General features: G+C 42.5%; 1 protein-coding gene and 1 long non-coding RNA gene across 4 annotated transcripts; one reads left to right on the top strand and one right to left on the bottom strand.

Annotated features, from left to right (window-relative positions):
* Window positions 1–1297: 1297 nt before the first annotated feature.
* Window positions 1298–6638, bottom strand: LOC104913318 (uncharacterized). Of its 3 annotated transcripts, XR_014886691.1 has the most exons (4): window positions 6245–6638; window positions 4654–6156; window positions 2144–2284; window positions 1298–1902 (listed from the first exon to the last, which is right to left on the bottom strand). It is a non-coding gene; the product is annotated as an uncharacterized LOC104913318 (long non-coding RNA). The 3 variants fall into 3 exon arrangements; XR_014886690.1 differs by having other exon boundaries at window positions 2144–6173; XR_002120022.3 differs by having other exon boundaries at window positions 2144–6156.
* On the top strand, window positions 6576–16288 carry ZCCHC10 (zinc finger CCHC-type containing 10). Its single transcript, XM_085236941.1, has 4 exons — window positions 6576–6731; window positions 8681–8842; window positions 11205–11246; window positions 14501–16288. Exons 1-4 carry the CDS (start codon window positions 6655–6657, stop codon window positions 14763–14765), a joined length of 546 nt encoding a protein of 181 aa, XP_085093067.1. The 5' UTR covers window positions 6576–6654; the 3' UTR covers window positions 14766–16288.
* Window positions 16289–17116: the final 828 nt, after the last annotated feature.

Raw genomic sequence — 17116 nt, 5'->3', positions numbered from 1 at the left:
ACAGTGATCACTTCATTCCAACCCCCTGCTATGGGCAGGTCACCAACCAGCAGACCAGGCCGCCCAGAGCCACATCCAGCCTGGCCTTGAATGCTTGCAGGGATGGGGCATCCACAACTTAGTTCTCTTTGCTGTCAGGATACTACAATCTTATGTTGCTTGGGTTACACAGAACCACACCACTGATTCTACATGAAGCCTTTCACAGCTACACATGCATCTCTTTCATCTTGTTCTATTTTCACAACCTCAGGTGCTAAAATATCAGTAATGTTTTGTAGGTGCCTGTATGTCACAGGAACGCTTCCACGGATCTGCCAGTTTTTACAGTAACACTGGTAGCAGTTGGGCTGCTGTTAGCTGGTTTTTCCTAGGCCTCCTCTGCAATACAAAGCAAAAGGTGCACTGGGAAAAACACCACATCTAGAGCATACATGGGCATGTACAGCATTTACTAAAGTACTTCCTTCTGTGGGAACTCCTCAATAAAACAAAAGACGTCCACAGTTAAAACACAGCTGGGCAGTGATGCAGCTGAGTTTTGTATTTCTCAATTACAGAAACAAGAAGGTTAGATTCATAGTTTCACTATTTGACAATGTGGTTAAAACACAGTTTGTTCCCACCTATCCTACAAATAAAATTTGGCATATGATTATTTGATGTTCAGTGAGAATAATAGAACAGCAGATCTCTAATTAACAGGTAGAATTTTAGTATAAGCAAAACCATCTTCAGAGCTCATGCTGCTGTTGCTGTATCACAGATTTGTTTAGCTGCATCGTGTTTTCCAGGGAAGTGTTTGGCCAGCAAGAGCTTTGTGGGTATGCAGGAGAAAAATCCTTTTTAGGGCTGGGGAATCACAGAACTCCAGCATGTTCCACAGCGTCAGTGCTGGGGGAGCTGTCAGGTGGGCATCACTGCAGGGCCATGCTGATGCAGCGAGGGCTGCCCAGTATAACAGAACTGGGGAGAAAGGTGCAGGGGAGCAGTTGACCAGGAAGGTGGGTGGGCTTCTCACTTCAGAAAGGTTGCTGTGTAGCGTGGTGTCAGGTCTGTCACCCAGTGAGACTGCTTGGAGGAGGAAGGCTGTGGTGGACTAAGATGGGACAACAGTAGAGATGATGGAGAGGGAAAAGGGTAGGGGAGAATGTGGCACAGAGCGGCTGATTAACCCTGGCACAGATGCAATTCAGATGCTTTGCAAATGTTGTGGAACTTAATGTTTGGAAATGTATTAAATTCTGAGATAAAATGTGCTTAAAATACAGAAATGCAATGTGTCAAAAACAGGATGTTTCCAAATTCCCAATCTTTTATTTACATCTCTGCTCTTTGTTTTAATGATACAGAAAACACATGGTAGAGAAACTCAATATTTAAACCAGGAAGGACTCTTGCCCCAAAGACAGCTCTGAGTGCCTACAATTCCTTGCAGTACGCTCAGTGACACCACTTTGGCAGCTGTATGTGGGCTGGGAATTGCATCATGGTGCTAATGACGGAACAATAATGAAGTGTTTAACCTCCGACGTCCTTGAGCTTATGGGGAAGGGCCAATGAATAAAACAAGCCTGCCGTTCTGTGCGGAGAATATCACGCAACACATACTCGAGGCACAATCAAGAACCAGAATATCATTGAGTTTTCTCTTTTTTTTTTCACTTTCATTTTCAGAACGAGCAAAGCTGCCAGCACAGGGGCTGGGGTAATGACAGACTGGCGTCACCGGGCAATCGGCATTAAAGGACTCACGCCTCGAGGCGCTGAGCGGCTCCGGCTGCTCCTCCGTGCAGCTGACCCTGCTGGGCTGCGGTCCTGGTGCGCTGCCAGCAGCGAGCAGCCGGAGCTGCCTGAGGGATGCAAGGGGTGAGGGAGCTCCACGGCCCCATACAGAGTGTTCTGGGGGGAAACGCATGTATCAGTTCAAAATCTGAGCTGCCATTATGTTGGGGTCTGAAATTAAAAGGATTCTGTGTCCCTCCCCACTCTCTTTTATTTTCTCAGTATTTTTCTTTTTAAAAAATGAGACTTCCAATGTAAAAAATGTGAAAACATTGTAACAAGTACTGCTAAGAATTAAGCAGTGTTTGATCATGGCTGAAAGACACAACTTGCAGTGTGTATTCTTCAGTAGTCTTACCTGATGACTATTTTGCAGTAGGGAAAGCGACTTCAAGATGGAAGAGCAAAGTAGTGGTAGGGATAACACCTCACTGGATTTTTCCTACAATTTTTCAGCGCTTGACTTTTGAACGATAAGCATGATTTAAATTACGGAGAGCTGAAAAGAGAATAAGCCAAAAAGCGCTGTTAAAGATGCTGTCTGACTCTTCTAAAACTATTCTAAGAACTAAATGTCTCAGAAATTCTTAGACTTTTGAAGACAAAATGGGAAAAACATTAAAGTTTCATAACCAGGTGATAAAGTTTCTTTTGGGAACTTCACAGATAAACCCTTGCCTGGCAGACTAAACACCCTCCTTTTTTCTGTTATCTCTGTGCTAAGCAGAAGTGCTGACAAACCGAAGATCTGCCACTACAGAGTATCCGAGTGAAAATCCAGGGTTTTCAGACTTTGTTTACAGTGGCATATCTTGCAATCATTAACAAAAGCTAATCAGGAAAATGCATATGGGCTTAAAATAAGCACTAGCTGATATCCGTCACAGGCTATTCTTTGGTCTGCTGTAAATAGTCATTGCATGTCATCTAACGTATGGTTCATAGTGCTATTCTGGGATATCCAGACACAAATGGGCTTTGCAATCTCCTGAGCTGAGGGTAGCTGCAGTATCGTGTTGCCGTGAACTCTGATATGAATCATACCGCATGTAATGCAGTTCTCAGAAAATCCTAGCTCTATGCTCTATGTCCTATGAAAAGTTACTCTGGGACCATTTTCCCCAGTGCAGTTATCTCAAGAATTTGCAGTGAAATAGATGTTGAAAAGATAATTTTCCCTTTTATAAGGATTTCCATAGTTTTTCTTCAAGCTTAACAGATAATTATTAGATTTCATGTCTTTATTAATTCAGCTATTGTTGTGTTGAAGTATCAGAGCTAGATAACTGCCCACCAAACCTCAAGCAACCAACTGAAATTGTCCCAAAGAAGCGTAACAGAAGCAAAGAGGAAAAAAGACAAAAAATGGACACAAATAATAATGGAAAGTGGTGGGCATTATAGCAAGAAACACCATGTAAGTCTGAAGAATACACAAGTCTTTCCTGAGGCAATTATTTGCTCCCGATGTTCCCTGCTATGCAGATATCACAGTTGTATAATTAAGGCTAGGTCAGAGCTTTGCATATATTTCTTAATGATAGAAATGAGTACATCAGGGCAGCCTGTAGTATGGTATTACAGATGGAGATTGACCTTATGCTGTAAAATGAACACAAGACATGATGTAATCACTGCCCATCAATATACTGGAGATGGAAAATTACTAATTTAAAGAACAGCTTACAATAACTAATGGACAAACAGATTACTAGCAAATTTAACTCAGAAATTATGGGGACCTTGGATTAACTGGAGCAATAGAGTTTTGGGAAGCCTTCTACAGAGAGATGGGAGGAAGAAAACAGCTTTAAAGATGACACATATAAAAGTATAAAAGTGTAGATGGGATTCTATGCAATGGCTTCCCAATAACTGGAACCTGTGGCACTCCCCAGCAGGGCACCTCCAGGAGCTTCCAATCCCTGAGCATACAAAAACCTGACAGTCTGCAGGTGCGCTCCGCCGTTCTGTCTTCCTCCATAGCTCCTGTGTTTGGGCTGCCCACAAAGCCAGGGCTTGGCCCCATGGGCTCCTCACTGACAGATGAAGGACAGTGGCTGGGCACAAGCTCAGGCCCTATTTCTCCATGAAGACCTTCAACAAGCTGAACTGAAAGTTCCCTAATTCATGTCTTGCCCAGGCACCAGCCCTTCCCTCCTTGCCATCCTGGCTCCCTCGCACACTATGGCTGGCTGGCGGAGTTCCCAGGAAAGAAAAACATCTGAATTTACTGTATATCAAACACATTCCAGTGATAGATTTAATGATGTAAGCTTCCACGAACTGCCCAGATTACGTCCCTGCTACGTTGACATGCTTCACGCTCCATTGGGAGACATTTTGGGTCTGTTGACACACAAAGATACTTCATGTTCACTGAAATGTGAGCTGAGGATCTAAAAATACGGCACCATGCTACAGGCTGGAGCAGCCCCACTGCCCACGCTTACAGAGGTGCTGTGAGGACAAAACCTCCTCATAGCAATACTGCACTGACCCTGCTGCCTCGGGGAAAGGGGTGAGCCCCAAGTCTCACACAGAATGGATTGGGAGCATTAAAAATATAGAGAAGTGTATTGAAAATGGCAAGTGCCCAATATCCACTGTTACAGAATTTTCTAAATGGGAATACTGACTTTTTCTCCTATAGGTATTTCATCTGTAGCTAGCCAGTACTTCCTCCTGTTGATATCCACAATTAAGACCAGAAATTAATCTCATTTAAGAGCCTTGTAACAATAAAGCCAATTTTTAATTTTTCTTTCAGTGGGAACCATGGCTGGACTTCCATTTAGATGACAGATTTTTGGGGCACAGTACTCCTTCCAATGCATTTTTACAATAGCAGACCCAGTGAAAACTAACTTTAATTGAGGCTTGGCAGGAGTGATCTCTGATGCCATGAAAAGGCAGCTCAGTGTCTGTACCACAGAAGCTTCATCACCATCCCCAGCTTTTTTTCCTGCGCTGTTGTAGATCTCCTCCTTTTCCTGTATAGAGAGGGGCACATTTTGGAAAGTAATTTCCCTGATGAGTGATACTGTGACTTTAAATAGCAACCAAGTGTGCAAAGGCAGAATTTATGGTTACACTCAGTTCATTGAGCAGCAGGGAACTGTCTCATTTGCCAGGGAGCCGACTACCATGCATGACTGTGCACATTTAGTCTGGAGGGAGCTGAGTGAGTTAGTGGGTGCTGTGGTGGGTTCCGTCTGAGTGAGGGGAATGACCCTGAAGCATTGCTCCAAGGAGACTTCAGGCTCTGAAAGGCACAAATATGCTTCCAAACTCCTAGAATAGAAGGATTTTTAGTGGATTGCTTTAGTAAGTAAAAGCAATCTATTTTTCCTGTGTAAGGAAAAGCCCATATGCTCATTGAGTATTCTGGCATATGACATCAAAAACCTTGCTGTACTGGCAAACTTAATGAACTGTAGTTCTGCTGCAGTAACACTAGGAGAGATCCACAGTATGGTGCCAGGAGCACCCAGTGTTGTTAAGCAGAGAACAGATAGTGTTATCAGTGTGTAATATACTCCAAGATTTTTAGTGATACTGAAATAAAAAAGGATCAGGAATTCATTATAAAGTATGGATTATTAAAAATAGATCAGTCCTAAAATAGGAAATGCTTCAGTCTGACTTTCTCCATTAAAAGTGAGATACATCCAGGTTTAAGTACTGAGGCCAAACTCTGCCACGTGTACCATACATAATACTGACATTTCAGCTACTACTAACCTACTAGGAATCCATAAGAGCTCATGCACTCAAATAAACATAAGAGTATGATGGAATACCTGCTTATTGCCCACTAGCTGCTCCTGTGATGGGACGCTTCAGAGTGAATACTGAGAACAGCTGGATTGACAGTGCTCCCAGCAGGAGCAATCCCTAGCCAGCATTAAAAAGTGTATTTTCTTGAGTATTTTTGTAATGAGATTTAAGATATTTTAAAACCGATCCCATGAGATAACAATGACTTCTGATAAGGCAAACAGATGAAGCCGCAGTGTTTCCCTGCACTCAGTGTAAGGGCTGCTGTGCCGGTGCCACAGGCAGAGCTGCCCACAGAGCCCCAGGTGTGCGCTGTCAGAAAGCTGCTCCTCTTCTGTCCTTTCAGCTCTGCTGTGCCACAGCCTGCGAGGAGGCGATGGAAGCACGGGGAGCTGCTGGCATCGCTGGAGGCTTCTGTGTTGGGCTTAGTGATGTGGAGGAAAGAACGTGCCTTTGGATTCCTACATCTGTGTGAGCTGTTCTGTGCATCAATCAAGCACAGAACACGTCGGTTCCCCATGAGCTGTACCTGCAGTGCCTGCAAGGCCGGTGATGGTTCAGGGATTACTGAGCCGTGGTTACACACTGTGCCTGCAGCAGAAACGAGCCTTTCAGGTACTGAGAAGTTATATTTCGATAGCGTGGGGCAAAGAAAAAAAAAAGACCAGCTTAAAATTACCGGGACAGTAGATGCCTGCAACACCTGAGGAGTGACACGGGTTCACTTTCCCTCTTCTGAAATCCAGCCCTTCCAAGACTTCTTTGGAGCGTTCATGCTACGACATTATGCCCTCCTCCCAACTTGCGACGTACCTTCATGCTGATGCGAAGCTGCAGCAGGCAGCTGCGTTGGCTTATTCGCCTGAGCGAGTAAAGGCGAAGCTCCGCGCACGATCAGCGCCCGCCGCGTCCAGCGGCGCCACAGACTTCCCGCGCATCCCGCCCATCGATGCCACGGCAACGGCGGAGCAGGAGAGATGGGCCGAGCAGCGCGCGCCTCCCTGCCGCAGGGCGCCCTCTCTGCTCGCGGGAGGACTTCCTTTCTGTGGCGGCCGCTCCTCCTCCCGCAATGGGAAGCACCGGCCCGGCATGCAGCGCGGCGCGCCTCACTTCCCGGCCGCGAAGATGGCGACTCCCATGCACCGCCTCATCGCTCGGAGACAGGCGTGAGTGCGGCGGGCGGCCGGGCCGGGAGGGCGCTTCCCTGGGCGGGCCGGGGCGAGGGGACTGCCGGCCCGAGGAAGCCGAGCGAGCGGGAGGAGAGCGGCCGAGGCCTGGTGAACCCCGGCCGTTGGGCACAGCTCCTCCGTGCGAGGCGCGGGGTGGTGGGCCGGGTTGAGGGCCGCGGGGCTCCGTGCGGGACTCGGTCTGTGCGTGCGGGGCTCGGTCTCAGCGCGGGCAGTGCCGCAGCTCGGAGGTTTGGTCGCGTTCCGAAGCTGTGCGGGACCGCAGAGAGCAGAAACGAGCTGGCGCTGCTCTCGGTAAAAGCTCGTTCGTTTTGTGCGAACTGATTCTTGTTGAATTTCAGAAATTTACGGTGATGGAAGGATTTGTGATATCGTTGCTTTCCGTTCCGTTGTCGTTGTGTACCGTAACCTATTTCCTATTTTCCACAGGAAAGTAACTGGGAATTCAAAGTGCTTTTGCAATACTTGCTCATTTAAGTTGTAAGAAGCCATTGATTGATTTCAACGCTTCTGAAGTCTTCATATGCTTGCTAGGTTTATACTGATTTGTGCATCCGCCAGTCTTTGCTTTCAGGCAGTGGTCATCGATCTCTGCTAAATGATTACCTTAATCTCGTGCTTTTCATTAACACGTGCTGGTGTTGGGGTGCTATTCATAGCCCTGTTTTTGCTGAACTCTTTTGATCTGTTTCCTGGTAATTGTGTTGCTTTTAGGGCTTGATCTTATTTTAGCTTGCATGGGGTTCTCTGCCTTAGTCACGTGAGCCTTGTTAAAGCCCTAGAAATGTGGAGTTGTGTTACTGCTGCTTTAAACTTCTCCTCCTGTGGAGTCAGGTCTGGCCTGGTTTGTGACACCATCTCTGTTGATGAAGCAGAGAGGCTTTCCTCTTCTGCTTATGTGCAACTGTGGTGACAGAGCCAGAAGTCCCAGACAAGGCAAAGCTAACCATTCTGCAGGCCTTGTTTTAGGTGTCCTGGCCTTGAAAAATGAATAATTTGGTGTTGAAAACATGATACAAGGGCAGAAGTAAATTACAGCAGTTCTCTTAAAGTTCACTGGCTCCAGTAGTAGTTTATGATATGGCCTTGAGTCAGTCACTTGAGTGCTCTATGAGTGTCCTTATTTGTAAAGCAGGAGTGTGTCTGTGAGAAGATACAAAAACAGCTGTTCTTTAAAAAAAAACAAAACAACCAGCATTAGAATCGTGGAGCAAGTGCTAAAATCTGAATACACAATTTTTTCTCAGTTTTCTGCTAAAAGTGATCAAATTTATCTCTAAAAACTGAAATGCAGGTGTAAAATCCCCACTTGTGGTTCTGGTGTTTGGTTGATTTACACTGCAGAAAGCGAATAAGAATCTGCTCATTCTTACAATAAACCTTCTGTCAGGCTTTAATAGATCATAGGGAAGTTCAGATAAGCTGCAGCTGGGAGCAGCTCTGCTTTACTTGCTCAGATCCTGGCTTTGAGTGAATTTGGAAGTGCTTGGCAGTTGGGTGATAAATACCAGGGTGAGAAACTGAAGAGTGCAAACTAGACTTCCAGAAGTGTGTACAAGTGAGAAAAGAAATTGAGGTGCAGTTGATCACTGTACGGACAGCCAGTGTCATAGTTCAGCATTTGCTACTTGAACCAGAAGCAGGCTTAAGCTGAAGCTCTGGAAAAGCATCTTTCTTCTTCCATAAATAGTTGGTATGAAATAGCTTGGTAACTGCAGTAGCATGTTTGCCAAAGTTCTGTGTGTATTTGATATTACTGTTCTTGTTCTGACTCAAGCTGTATAAGCTAAAGCACCCATGGACATCAGTCTGCTTTAACCGTAGTGATGTATATTGTGAAGGCTATGCTAAAGAAAATTCATATTTTTTCAGTAGGTAGAACAGACAGACGTGGGATCGGTCACTTAAACAATTCTGCATTTTTATAGGGAGGCAAACAAGCAGCACGTAAGGTGTCAGAAATGTTTAGAGTTTGGACATTGGACGTATGAATGCACGGGGAAGAGAAAATACCTGCACAGACCCTCAAGGACAGCTCAATTAGCAAAAATACTGAAAGAAAAAGAAAAGCAACTACTGCTGCAACAAAGGTAAGACTGGCAGAATGAGGATGTTCAGCTTATTAATGAAGAGGTAATTTGGTGTGAGGGTGGGAAAGGTGGTGCCCTAGATTGTTTTCTTTTGTTATTTCTTCTGGACACTGTGATACTTGTTCAGTTTTAGAGGCATAGTGTGTGCTGGGTGGTGTACGTACACTCAGATTGCATCTGAGGCAAAAAATAATGCGTGCTAAGCTGAAGTTAAAATAGTTGGAGACTTTTTTAGTGAAATGCTGGTTCCTGAGTAGCTCAGTTTCATATGTTTGTGTACTTTTCCAAGCAGGTTTGTGTGGAGCTAAATATGTTCAGAAGCAGTTCTTTAACTTCTGCTTAGTTTTGTTGACTGTACTTACAGGTGGCAAAGGTCCACTGTAAAGCACATAATGGCTCAAACAGATGAGTGTTAGGTTATTGGGTGTTCTCAGTTCTGTGTTCCTTGCAGTGTGAAGACTTCCCACTAAGTTGTGTATTGATCCTGAGAACCTGAAGACATGCCTCCTGTCACCACCTCTTGAAGCTCAGTGTTTTGACCATAGGTCATCAGTGCTACCAGGGTGTGAGTTATGAAAGAGCTCTGTTATCTTGCTAAGAAGAGGATAAGTGGTGACCTCTGTCAGAGTGATCTGATTTGACCTCGTTGGCTGTTTCAGCTGAGACAGGAACGTAAATTGGAGTGCTGAAATACTGAACTGGGAGTTGTCCTGTGTTAAGAGTACTATAAAATGCTTAATTTTGAAATAAATTCTGATTCAGTGAGTAACCGTGAAACAATTTTAATCCTCTAGTAGTGTAGATAAGCACTCCTAGAGCCTAAGTGCTTAGGATCTAAAACTTGCTTCCTTTCGAGGCGTTTTGGAGGACTGCTGCCACTTTGAACTGAAACCAGAATGCTGCAGCTTTATTTATGGCTCTGCAAACACATTGGTGCCTCGGGGAAAATAACCAGGTGTAGTGGAGCAGCTTTGTTTGATCTGCAGGGGATCAACCACTCTCAGTTGTGTAGTTTCATAGAGAAGCAAACTCCTGGGTTTATGTGAGTTAAAGCTCAGAGGGAGGCACAGAGCTGTCCCACGGCAGCCTGGCTCAGTTGCAGGCCTTCCTAAAGGTGCTTCAGAGGGTGACTGTGTGCTCACAGTGGCTCTGGTACCTGGCTGCCTGTGGGAGGGTTCTACAGCCTTCATAATGGGAATGTTAATAACATGCGGAGATATAGGAGAGATTCAAACTTGGTTCAGAGTTTGGAGTTTAATGAATTATCCTCTTGCCTACAGGATTTTGTGAGGGTGTGGAAAACTCCTCTGTGTAATAATTGTGATATTTTCATAATGGTAGTATGAAAATACAAATGTGCAAAATTTCATTTTGCCAGCGTGCAAATGGCACTGAGTACTTCTATTGAAATAATGTAGCTTATGCTTAATGTTTTCTTGTTCCTACCCTTCTCTGGAGTCTTTCTCGACAAATACTGCTTTCTGATTTCTAAATGTGAAGTATTAGCAGCTCTTACAATTTACGTGCTTTCTGTTCTGTGTACTTAAGATGGCTTTCAATAATAATTTCAGCTGAGGAAAAGGTATCCTTCTTTGTGAAAGAGCATACAACCTCCTTATGTATCAGAGGTGCATTAAGTACCTTGTAAATACGTGATGAGGAATGACTTTAATCAGTTTAATTCAATTCCAGGCTAAGTTACGTGCTGTATTCTGATAGTCAATTGTGAAAAGGATGCAACTGGTAAATTTAACTGAAATATTTAGAGGGGGAAAAAAAATCTGAAATCTGAAATTGATGACTGGTGAAAACCTCTAAGATAGTTTGTTAAAAGAAACTTTGTTCTGTGGTATTTACTACTAAAACCTGCAGTGAGTGTATGAATATATGGGAATATGAATGACAAGTTGCTGGTAGGGTCAATATAAATGATTGTTCTGTGCCTTTTGTGCCTGTGAAAAACGTGATGAAAGCTGCAGGCTAATTTCATCCTCTAATCCTTTGTTTCAGTCAATTCAGTTATTGTGAAATATGGGTGCACAGGACTTCTCTGTATCCTTACCCCCTCTGCTTTTCCTATCCCAAGATGTCTGTATAGTACAAAGAAAAAAGTAAAGAATAAAGCATACTTACCACAGAAAATTAGAGATGAATTGCTTTTTTTTTTTTTCTGTCCTGGATTTGTAGATATTCCTTCAACTTTGAAAAATGATTGAAAATGCATACTGAATGAGTTTTGGGCAGCACAGCTCTCTGCCAGTGGGATAACAGTTTACTGATATTGAACTCAGCTCCACTGTGCTGCTAAATATTTCCTTTTCCTATGCATTAACTAAAGGCATTGTTTTTCCCTTCTAATTAGCACTGGAGAAAGTACTGCAGAAAGGAAGACCAAGAAAAAAAGGTATGTGGGTAATGATGGCAAGATGTGCAGCTGTTTCAGTGTGTGATCTTGCACTTGGTTGTTGCAGCAGGAAATTTGGAAGGGGTGTGTATAGAAACTGAAAGGCAAAATTGTGAATGCTGACTGACGCTGCTGCTTTTAGCCTCTTTACAGATGTTTGTATAGCACATATTTGGGAGAATTTCTACTCTTCCCTCTCCAAAAACTCTTAAATTCTTTGTCTTGTGTTGTTTTTTGTTTCTTTTTTTTTCTCATACTGATGCTTTTATCTCTTTGTGATTTTGCTTTAGTAGAAATCTTCCCGCTTTTGCCTCAAAGTTCATCAAGTAGTTAAATGTGCAAGAACAGCATACTGTTTGTAGTATGTACTTGTTCCACCTATCTGTCTTGCTCTTCTGTTTGTTGTTTGCATCCCCTTTTCTTAACAGCTGTGTCTCTGAAGTTTTGTTTAGAGAATGGAATAAGTATCTTGAGAATAATAATAATAAAAAATCTGGGAGGTAAATATTCTGTTCCCACCCCGCCTCCCATTCCTCTTCACTCCTGGAAAAGAAATAGTAATTTGAGCCAAAAATTCTTAGGACATTCTTCCTCCTTTAAATCTGTAGTAATGCTACTTTGGGAATCCACTTCAATCTCTACTAGCAGAACCCTTTCAGGAGCAGCTTGAGCCCTGGCAGTAGTGCTCCTGCTGAGCATTAGTTTTGACACACGGGGCATGTCTCTACAACAACCATCTCGTTGTCTCTTTGCATTTAGTAGCCTGTCCTCTGTCTCTAAATCTGATCTAAAAACATTTTCAGGAGGTTTTTGAGAAAAAGCCTTTTGCTTTGTGTGTCAGCTGTTCACAGCAGTTTTTAAAAACATGCCTTTATATGAAGCTGTTGTTACATCTGGCTTTATTGGAGTACTTGATAGCAGAACTGAGATGCTGATCAGGATTACTGAGGGGCTGTTTATCAGCAGTGTCCATTTATTGTTGGAATTACCTGGAAATGGTGAGGTCATAAATCCAACTGATTTCTAAACAATGGAGTTCATAATTCTTCCTTCCTCAGCTTTCTCGTGTGCTGCAGTCCTCAATTTGGCATTCTGTATTTCAGAGGATTTGAGCCCTGAACTGCTGCCAGATTTAAAAAAGAGCAGAAGGATTTGTGGTAGGAAGTTGTTCAGCCATTTTTTTTCCCCTGAAACTTCTGTACTCTTTGAATTGGTATCCTGTTTTTATGCAAGTATGAAATCCAGCAATATAAATTCCTTTTGAGACAGTGTGGGATTTATGTCTCTTTGTTGTGATCCAGGAAAAATTAAATGCAGAAAACTCAGCAAAGCATTGCCATTAAATATGCAGGTTCCAGATTTAAAGGAAAAAAAAAAAAGCCAAAGTTTTGGGTTCTGGCAGAGAGCACAAACCTTTTCCATAGTGTGTGTTTGTTTTGATAGCAGCAGTAACCTACAGGCTTAACCAGAAAAGCAGGAATGGGCAAAACTGCTCTTGTACAGTGCTGTAACCTTATGTGGCACAGAGTTGGCTTCTGTGTTGGCTTCATCATTGCTTCATTTGTTAATTGAAAGCCCCCTTCATGGAGGGCTTTTTTTTTTTATGAATGATGTACAACTCCAACTGTCTAAGGGGTAAAATTGTGTCCTAATTCACTCGTTCCTTCAGGCCACACAGCACGTAAACATCCAGCTAATTGTGCTCAACGTTGTAGATCTGATTTAAGTAGCGTGTTAAAATCACTGGAGGTTGTTAGATGATTTAGATGGAGTTAGAAAGGATAAAGTCTGAGAAGAATGGTAACGTACATTACAAAATGCAGCAGTTGTTCCATGATTTGTGCATGGAAACTCATGAGTTTCTTAACACTTACGAGCTTGTTGTGAGGTGAATGAATGCTTATCTGCTGGAGAAATGTTGTGCTTTTCCAGTGGTGTACCCACAAATCTGGAATCTACCAATCGTTAGCATCGAGGATGTCACCTTACCTAATCAGGACAAGGTAAAATAGGTGAATTTTACTTGATCCCATGACCATCTTCCTTCTGTAAGTATCGGCGGCCAATATTGCATCATCTGCAAGCAAGTATCTGCTTGCTGCTTTTCTTATAGACGTAGCTATTGTTTCCTCTAGGTGGAAGTTTGAAGTGTTACATCTGGTGTTTTTATGAATAGGTTTCAGAATACGACCTGAATACTGAAGGTCCAGGAACTGCTTCTATGTATTTGGTGTGAAAGATGACTGGGGCAGGGCAAGGATTAAAGTCACTGGGGCATCCTTTGTTAGATTCTTGCCCATATAAATGAGTCAGTGAAGCTGTTCAGATGGAAACAGTTTGCACGGAAAATGCCAAGTGTCAGTTTAGAATAGTCTCATTTTTCTCTCATTTTGCGACTAATTTTACATCAGCAAAAAGTCTATATTTAGCCAGACCTTTTGGGTTTTTTAATAAACAGCCATTATATCTGCACAGAGGAAGAGAGATAAGAGATGGCAGATGTATTAGAAAAACTTCAGTGGTTCGTTTATGTTGTGTTAAAGACCTTGATCTTGAGAACAGCTGTCTTACTGAAAGGGCTAGAAATGGAGGGAGAATAAATGAAGTTGCAGAGCATGCACAAACACACTTTCCAGTGTTCCTAATGTCTTTAACCTGGACTGTTTCCATACCTTCTCTCCTACCCTGCAAATATAAGCACCGTGTAATTGCAGAAAGCTTGGCTCCTTTAGACAGGAGTAATCTAGGAACAGATTGAGCACAATTCTAACATTTGTGAAATCATTGATGAAATTTCCACCAACACTTACATAGCCAAAATTTCACTTGTTATTACAGTTCTAGGCATCCAGTCTTTAATTTCTGCCTGAAGCTTTAGCAGTACAGCACATTCATGCTTTTTCTGCAATGTTGTTCCTGTGTTGAGGTAGGCCAATGAAGTCACTAGATGTTCCTAAAAGCCTTGCCAACTTTCAAACTTACCTTTTTTCCCTGTAGTCCTGCATTCACTTTGATGTTCTATGGGCCATCTTACTTCACATGCGTGGTGTCATTCTGCTGTTGCTCAAATAGCCAACATTTGTTCTTTCAGAATAAAGGCAGGAGCTGGGAGGATAAGGAGGGAGGGAAGATTCTTAAATTTTCAGGCCTGGAAATGTTCAGACCAATTAATTGATCTTTGGATTACAACAGAGTATAAAGGGCACTCTCTCTGTAGCAGAACTGTTCTCATCTGTGTATTTGTTTTCTTTCAGATCTAAAAGTGTTACAAGTTCCAGCAGCAGCAGCAGTGACAGTTCAGCTAGTGATTCCTCATCTGACAGTGATGATTCTTCTACCTCCTCTTCTTCTGATAGTGACAGTGATGAGAGCTCCTCCACATCCTCATCTTCTCCATCCTCGAGTAGTACTTCCTCATCTTCGGAGTTTGAATCAGATTCCAGTTCCTCCAGCAGTAGCAGTAGCAGCACAGACAGTAGTTCTGATGATGAGCCACCAAAGAAAAAGAAGAAGAAATAATGTGTTACAGGGAAGAACTGTTTCTGAGTGAATTATAACATTCTTCAAAGAGGTTTTGAGCACGTGGTTGCCAAACAGTTTAACTGGTCAACATTTCTACTGCTAAAACTTTCTAAATGTTCTGTGTCATTCATAGGACATGAAAGGTATTAAGTGACATGTGAAACTTACTGAAAGAGTGTTTTTGAGGTTTATCATTTTATGGGAAATCTTACTTTTTTAGTTTAAAAGTCTATCATCAGATTTGTTTATATGAGCGAAGGCCCAGTAACCTGGATGTTTACGTGCTGGAAAGCAAAATCTTTTTATTTCAGATCATGCTGTGCATCATATTCTGCTACTCTGTTTATGGCAACTTCTCTTACATTTAGAAAATCCTCTAAACTATTAGAAGCAAAAGCTTCACACTGCTGCCTGTTGTGCACTGTCATTGTTGAAATGGAATGCACAGTTGCACAGAGAGGACCTTCCATCTCACTGTTAACGAATATATGCTGCTGAGCTTTTTTCTGGTGGCTTTTCCCGATGCTTCCAGGTTGAATCTTACTTGCAACATAAAACTTTCAATAGCGTTCCTTTGTTAATGATGAATATACTACTTGTACTGTACAGAGGCTTTGCCTGTTTCCACAGTTCATGTATTTGTAGTGCTTTGCTGAGACAGTGTCTCTTGCAGCGATGTCTGTGTAAGAAAGAGGAGCAGTGCCCGATGGAAGGATTGACTGATGCTGCTTAGGAGTTTCATCTTTGTGCCTTTTTTTGTAAATCACTTGTATCCTATTGAAAGAAGGGCTTGAATAGGTGTGTTTCAGAACTATTAGCTTTCAGTGTAGAATAGTCAGTAGAAGTGGTAGTAACAAACAAAGATGGCACTATTTTTAGGAGAGAGGAAGGCTATTTTCACTGAATACTCAGTGAGGAGAAGAGTTGTCTTTAAAAGGAATTCCCAAAGGAGAAAGTTTCCCTTTTGATATTTTTGCAAAAAAAAAAAATAATAATAAGTTGTGTAACGTGAGACTGTCAATCTGTGTTGTTGGGCACGTGGTGACTGGCATTATGGTCTGCAGTATGATCAGTCCATCATTTATGTGAGTGCATATGTCTCTGTGAGAATCTGGAACAGGAGATGCAAATGGATGCAAAGAAAAATCCCATGTATACTGCAGAACATTATTACTGCTGGTTACAGATTGAAACTTCTGTGTTCTTTTGGTGGATTTGAGCAGTCGGCATTCGTATTCTAATTTGGGATGTTGTCTCCTGGATTTCTTATTGTTGGAGTTCCCTTTTTTTTGGGAGGGGACATCACATGTGGAAGAATTCTTAAATATCTTGATTTAGGTAAAATATAGTAACTATTTTTTATATTTTTATGGAAAATGCAGTGTGTAGTATTACTTTTGAATAAACTGTGCTTATATTTAAATGTTTGAAAATATATATGTTGTGTGTTTTAGTCTGTTATCATTACTGTGTTTTACAGAACGCTGCAGACTTGTAAATAAAATTAACAGAAAATTGAAGTCCTCCTTAGTGAATGTACTATTTAATGGGAAAAAGTTAATAAATTATTAAACAGTGCTTTCTAAGTTTATGCTTAATGGCAATCAAAATGTAAGTGATGCAGTAGTAAAGTGTGGAAGAGGTGGTGGTGGTAGGGAGAAGGCATTTGGAGAGTTGTATTCTTAGAGCTGACCCTAATCCCAGCCCTGTGACAGCTTTGGCAAACTGTGATGACTGGAGCAGTTTGTTGGGATGCTTGGGGACTGCTGGAAGAGGACATGATGCCCATTTCATGGAGACCATGTGCAGAGATTACAGGCTCTCATTTTGGGTGGCGTTGAGGAGCTGAGCAGCAGTAGCAGCAGTGTGGATGTGAAGGGGGACTGTGATGAGGAACAGCAGTTAATTAGGAGGGAGGGGACAAGGGATCAAGTCTCAGTTATCTTTGCTGCCCTATTAAGATCGTGTTGTATGTTTGTTTCTGCAATCTGTAATGCTGCTAGTATTTGTGTAGGTGGTTCATCAGAAGTGTAGTGATATTCCTCATTAACTCATCTCCGCCAAGAAAGGAAAGTTGATGATTGTCAAACAGCTTGCTAAGTGCTGAAGCAAGTCGCTAAGTTCAGGGGTTGTACTTCTATTTACAGTTTCTGCAGCCAGCTGGGTCCATTCACCAAGGCAAAAGGAAATCCTTGTGTATGTTATGTTCTGTTAGCAGGAGGTATGAAAAGGCAATGTAATTACAGATGACATTAATGAAACGTTAATTTCTAGTGCACTGTTGGGTTATGAGTGGGGAGACTGAGGTGTCTTACTGCTTTAACTGCATATCAAGTACTGCCTGGAGC

This window comes from Meleagris gallopavo, chromosome 15, assembly GCF_905368555.1.
Source record: "Meleagris gallopavo chromosome 15, MGAL_WU_HG_1.1, whole genome shotgun sequence".
In the NCBI taxonomy this organism is placed as follows: Eukaryota; Metazoa; Chordata; class Aves; order Galliformes; family Phasianidae; genus Meleagris; species Meleagris gallopavo.
This window is presented reverse-complemented; position numbering and strand designations above follow the sequence as displayed.

What these genes read in the sequence shown, in the direction of transcription:
- ZCCHC10 (XM_085236941.1), top strand. Translation starts at nt 6,655, where the DNA reads ATGCAGCGCGGCGCGCCTCACTTCCCGGCCGCGAAGATGGCGACTCCC. An exon ending in CTCATCGCTCGGAGACAGGC is followed by an intron (nt 6,732 to 8,680) that starts GTGAGTGCGGCG and finishes GCATTTTTATAG; the next exon opens with GGAGGCAAACAAGCAGCACG. An exon ending in AGGAAGACCAAGAAAAAAAG is followed by an intron (nt 11,247 to 14,500) that starts GTATGTGGGTAA and finishes GTTTTCTTTCAG; the next exon opens with ATCTAAAAGTGTTACAAGTT.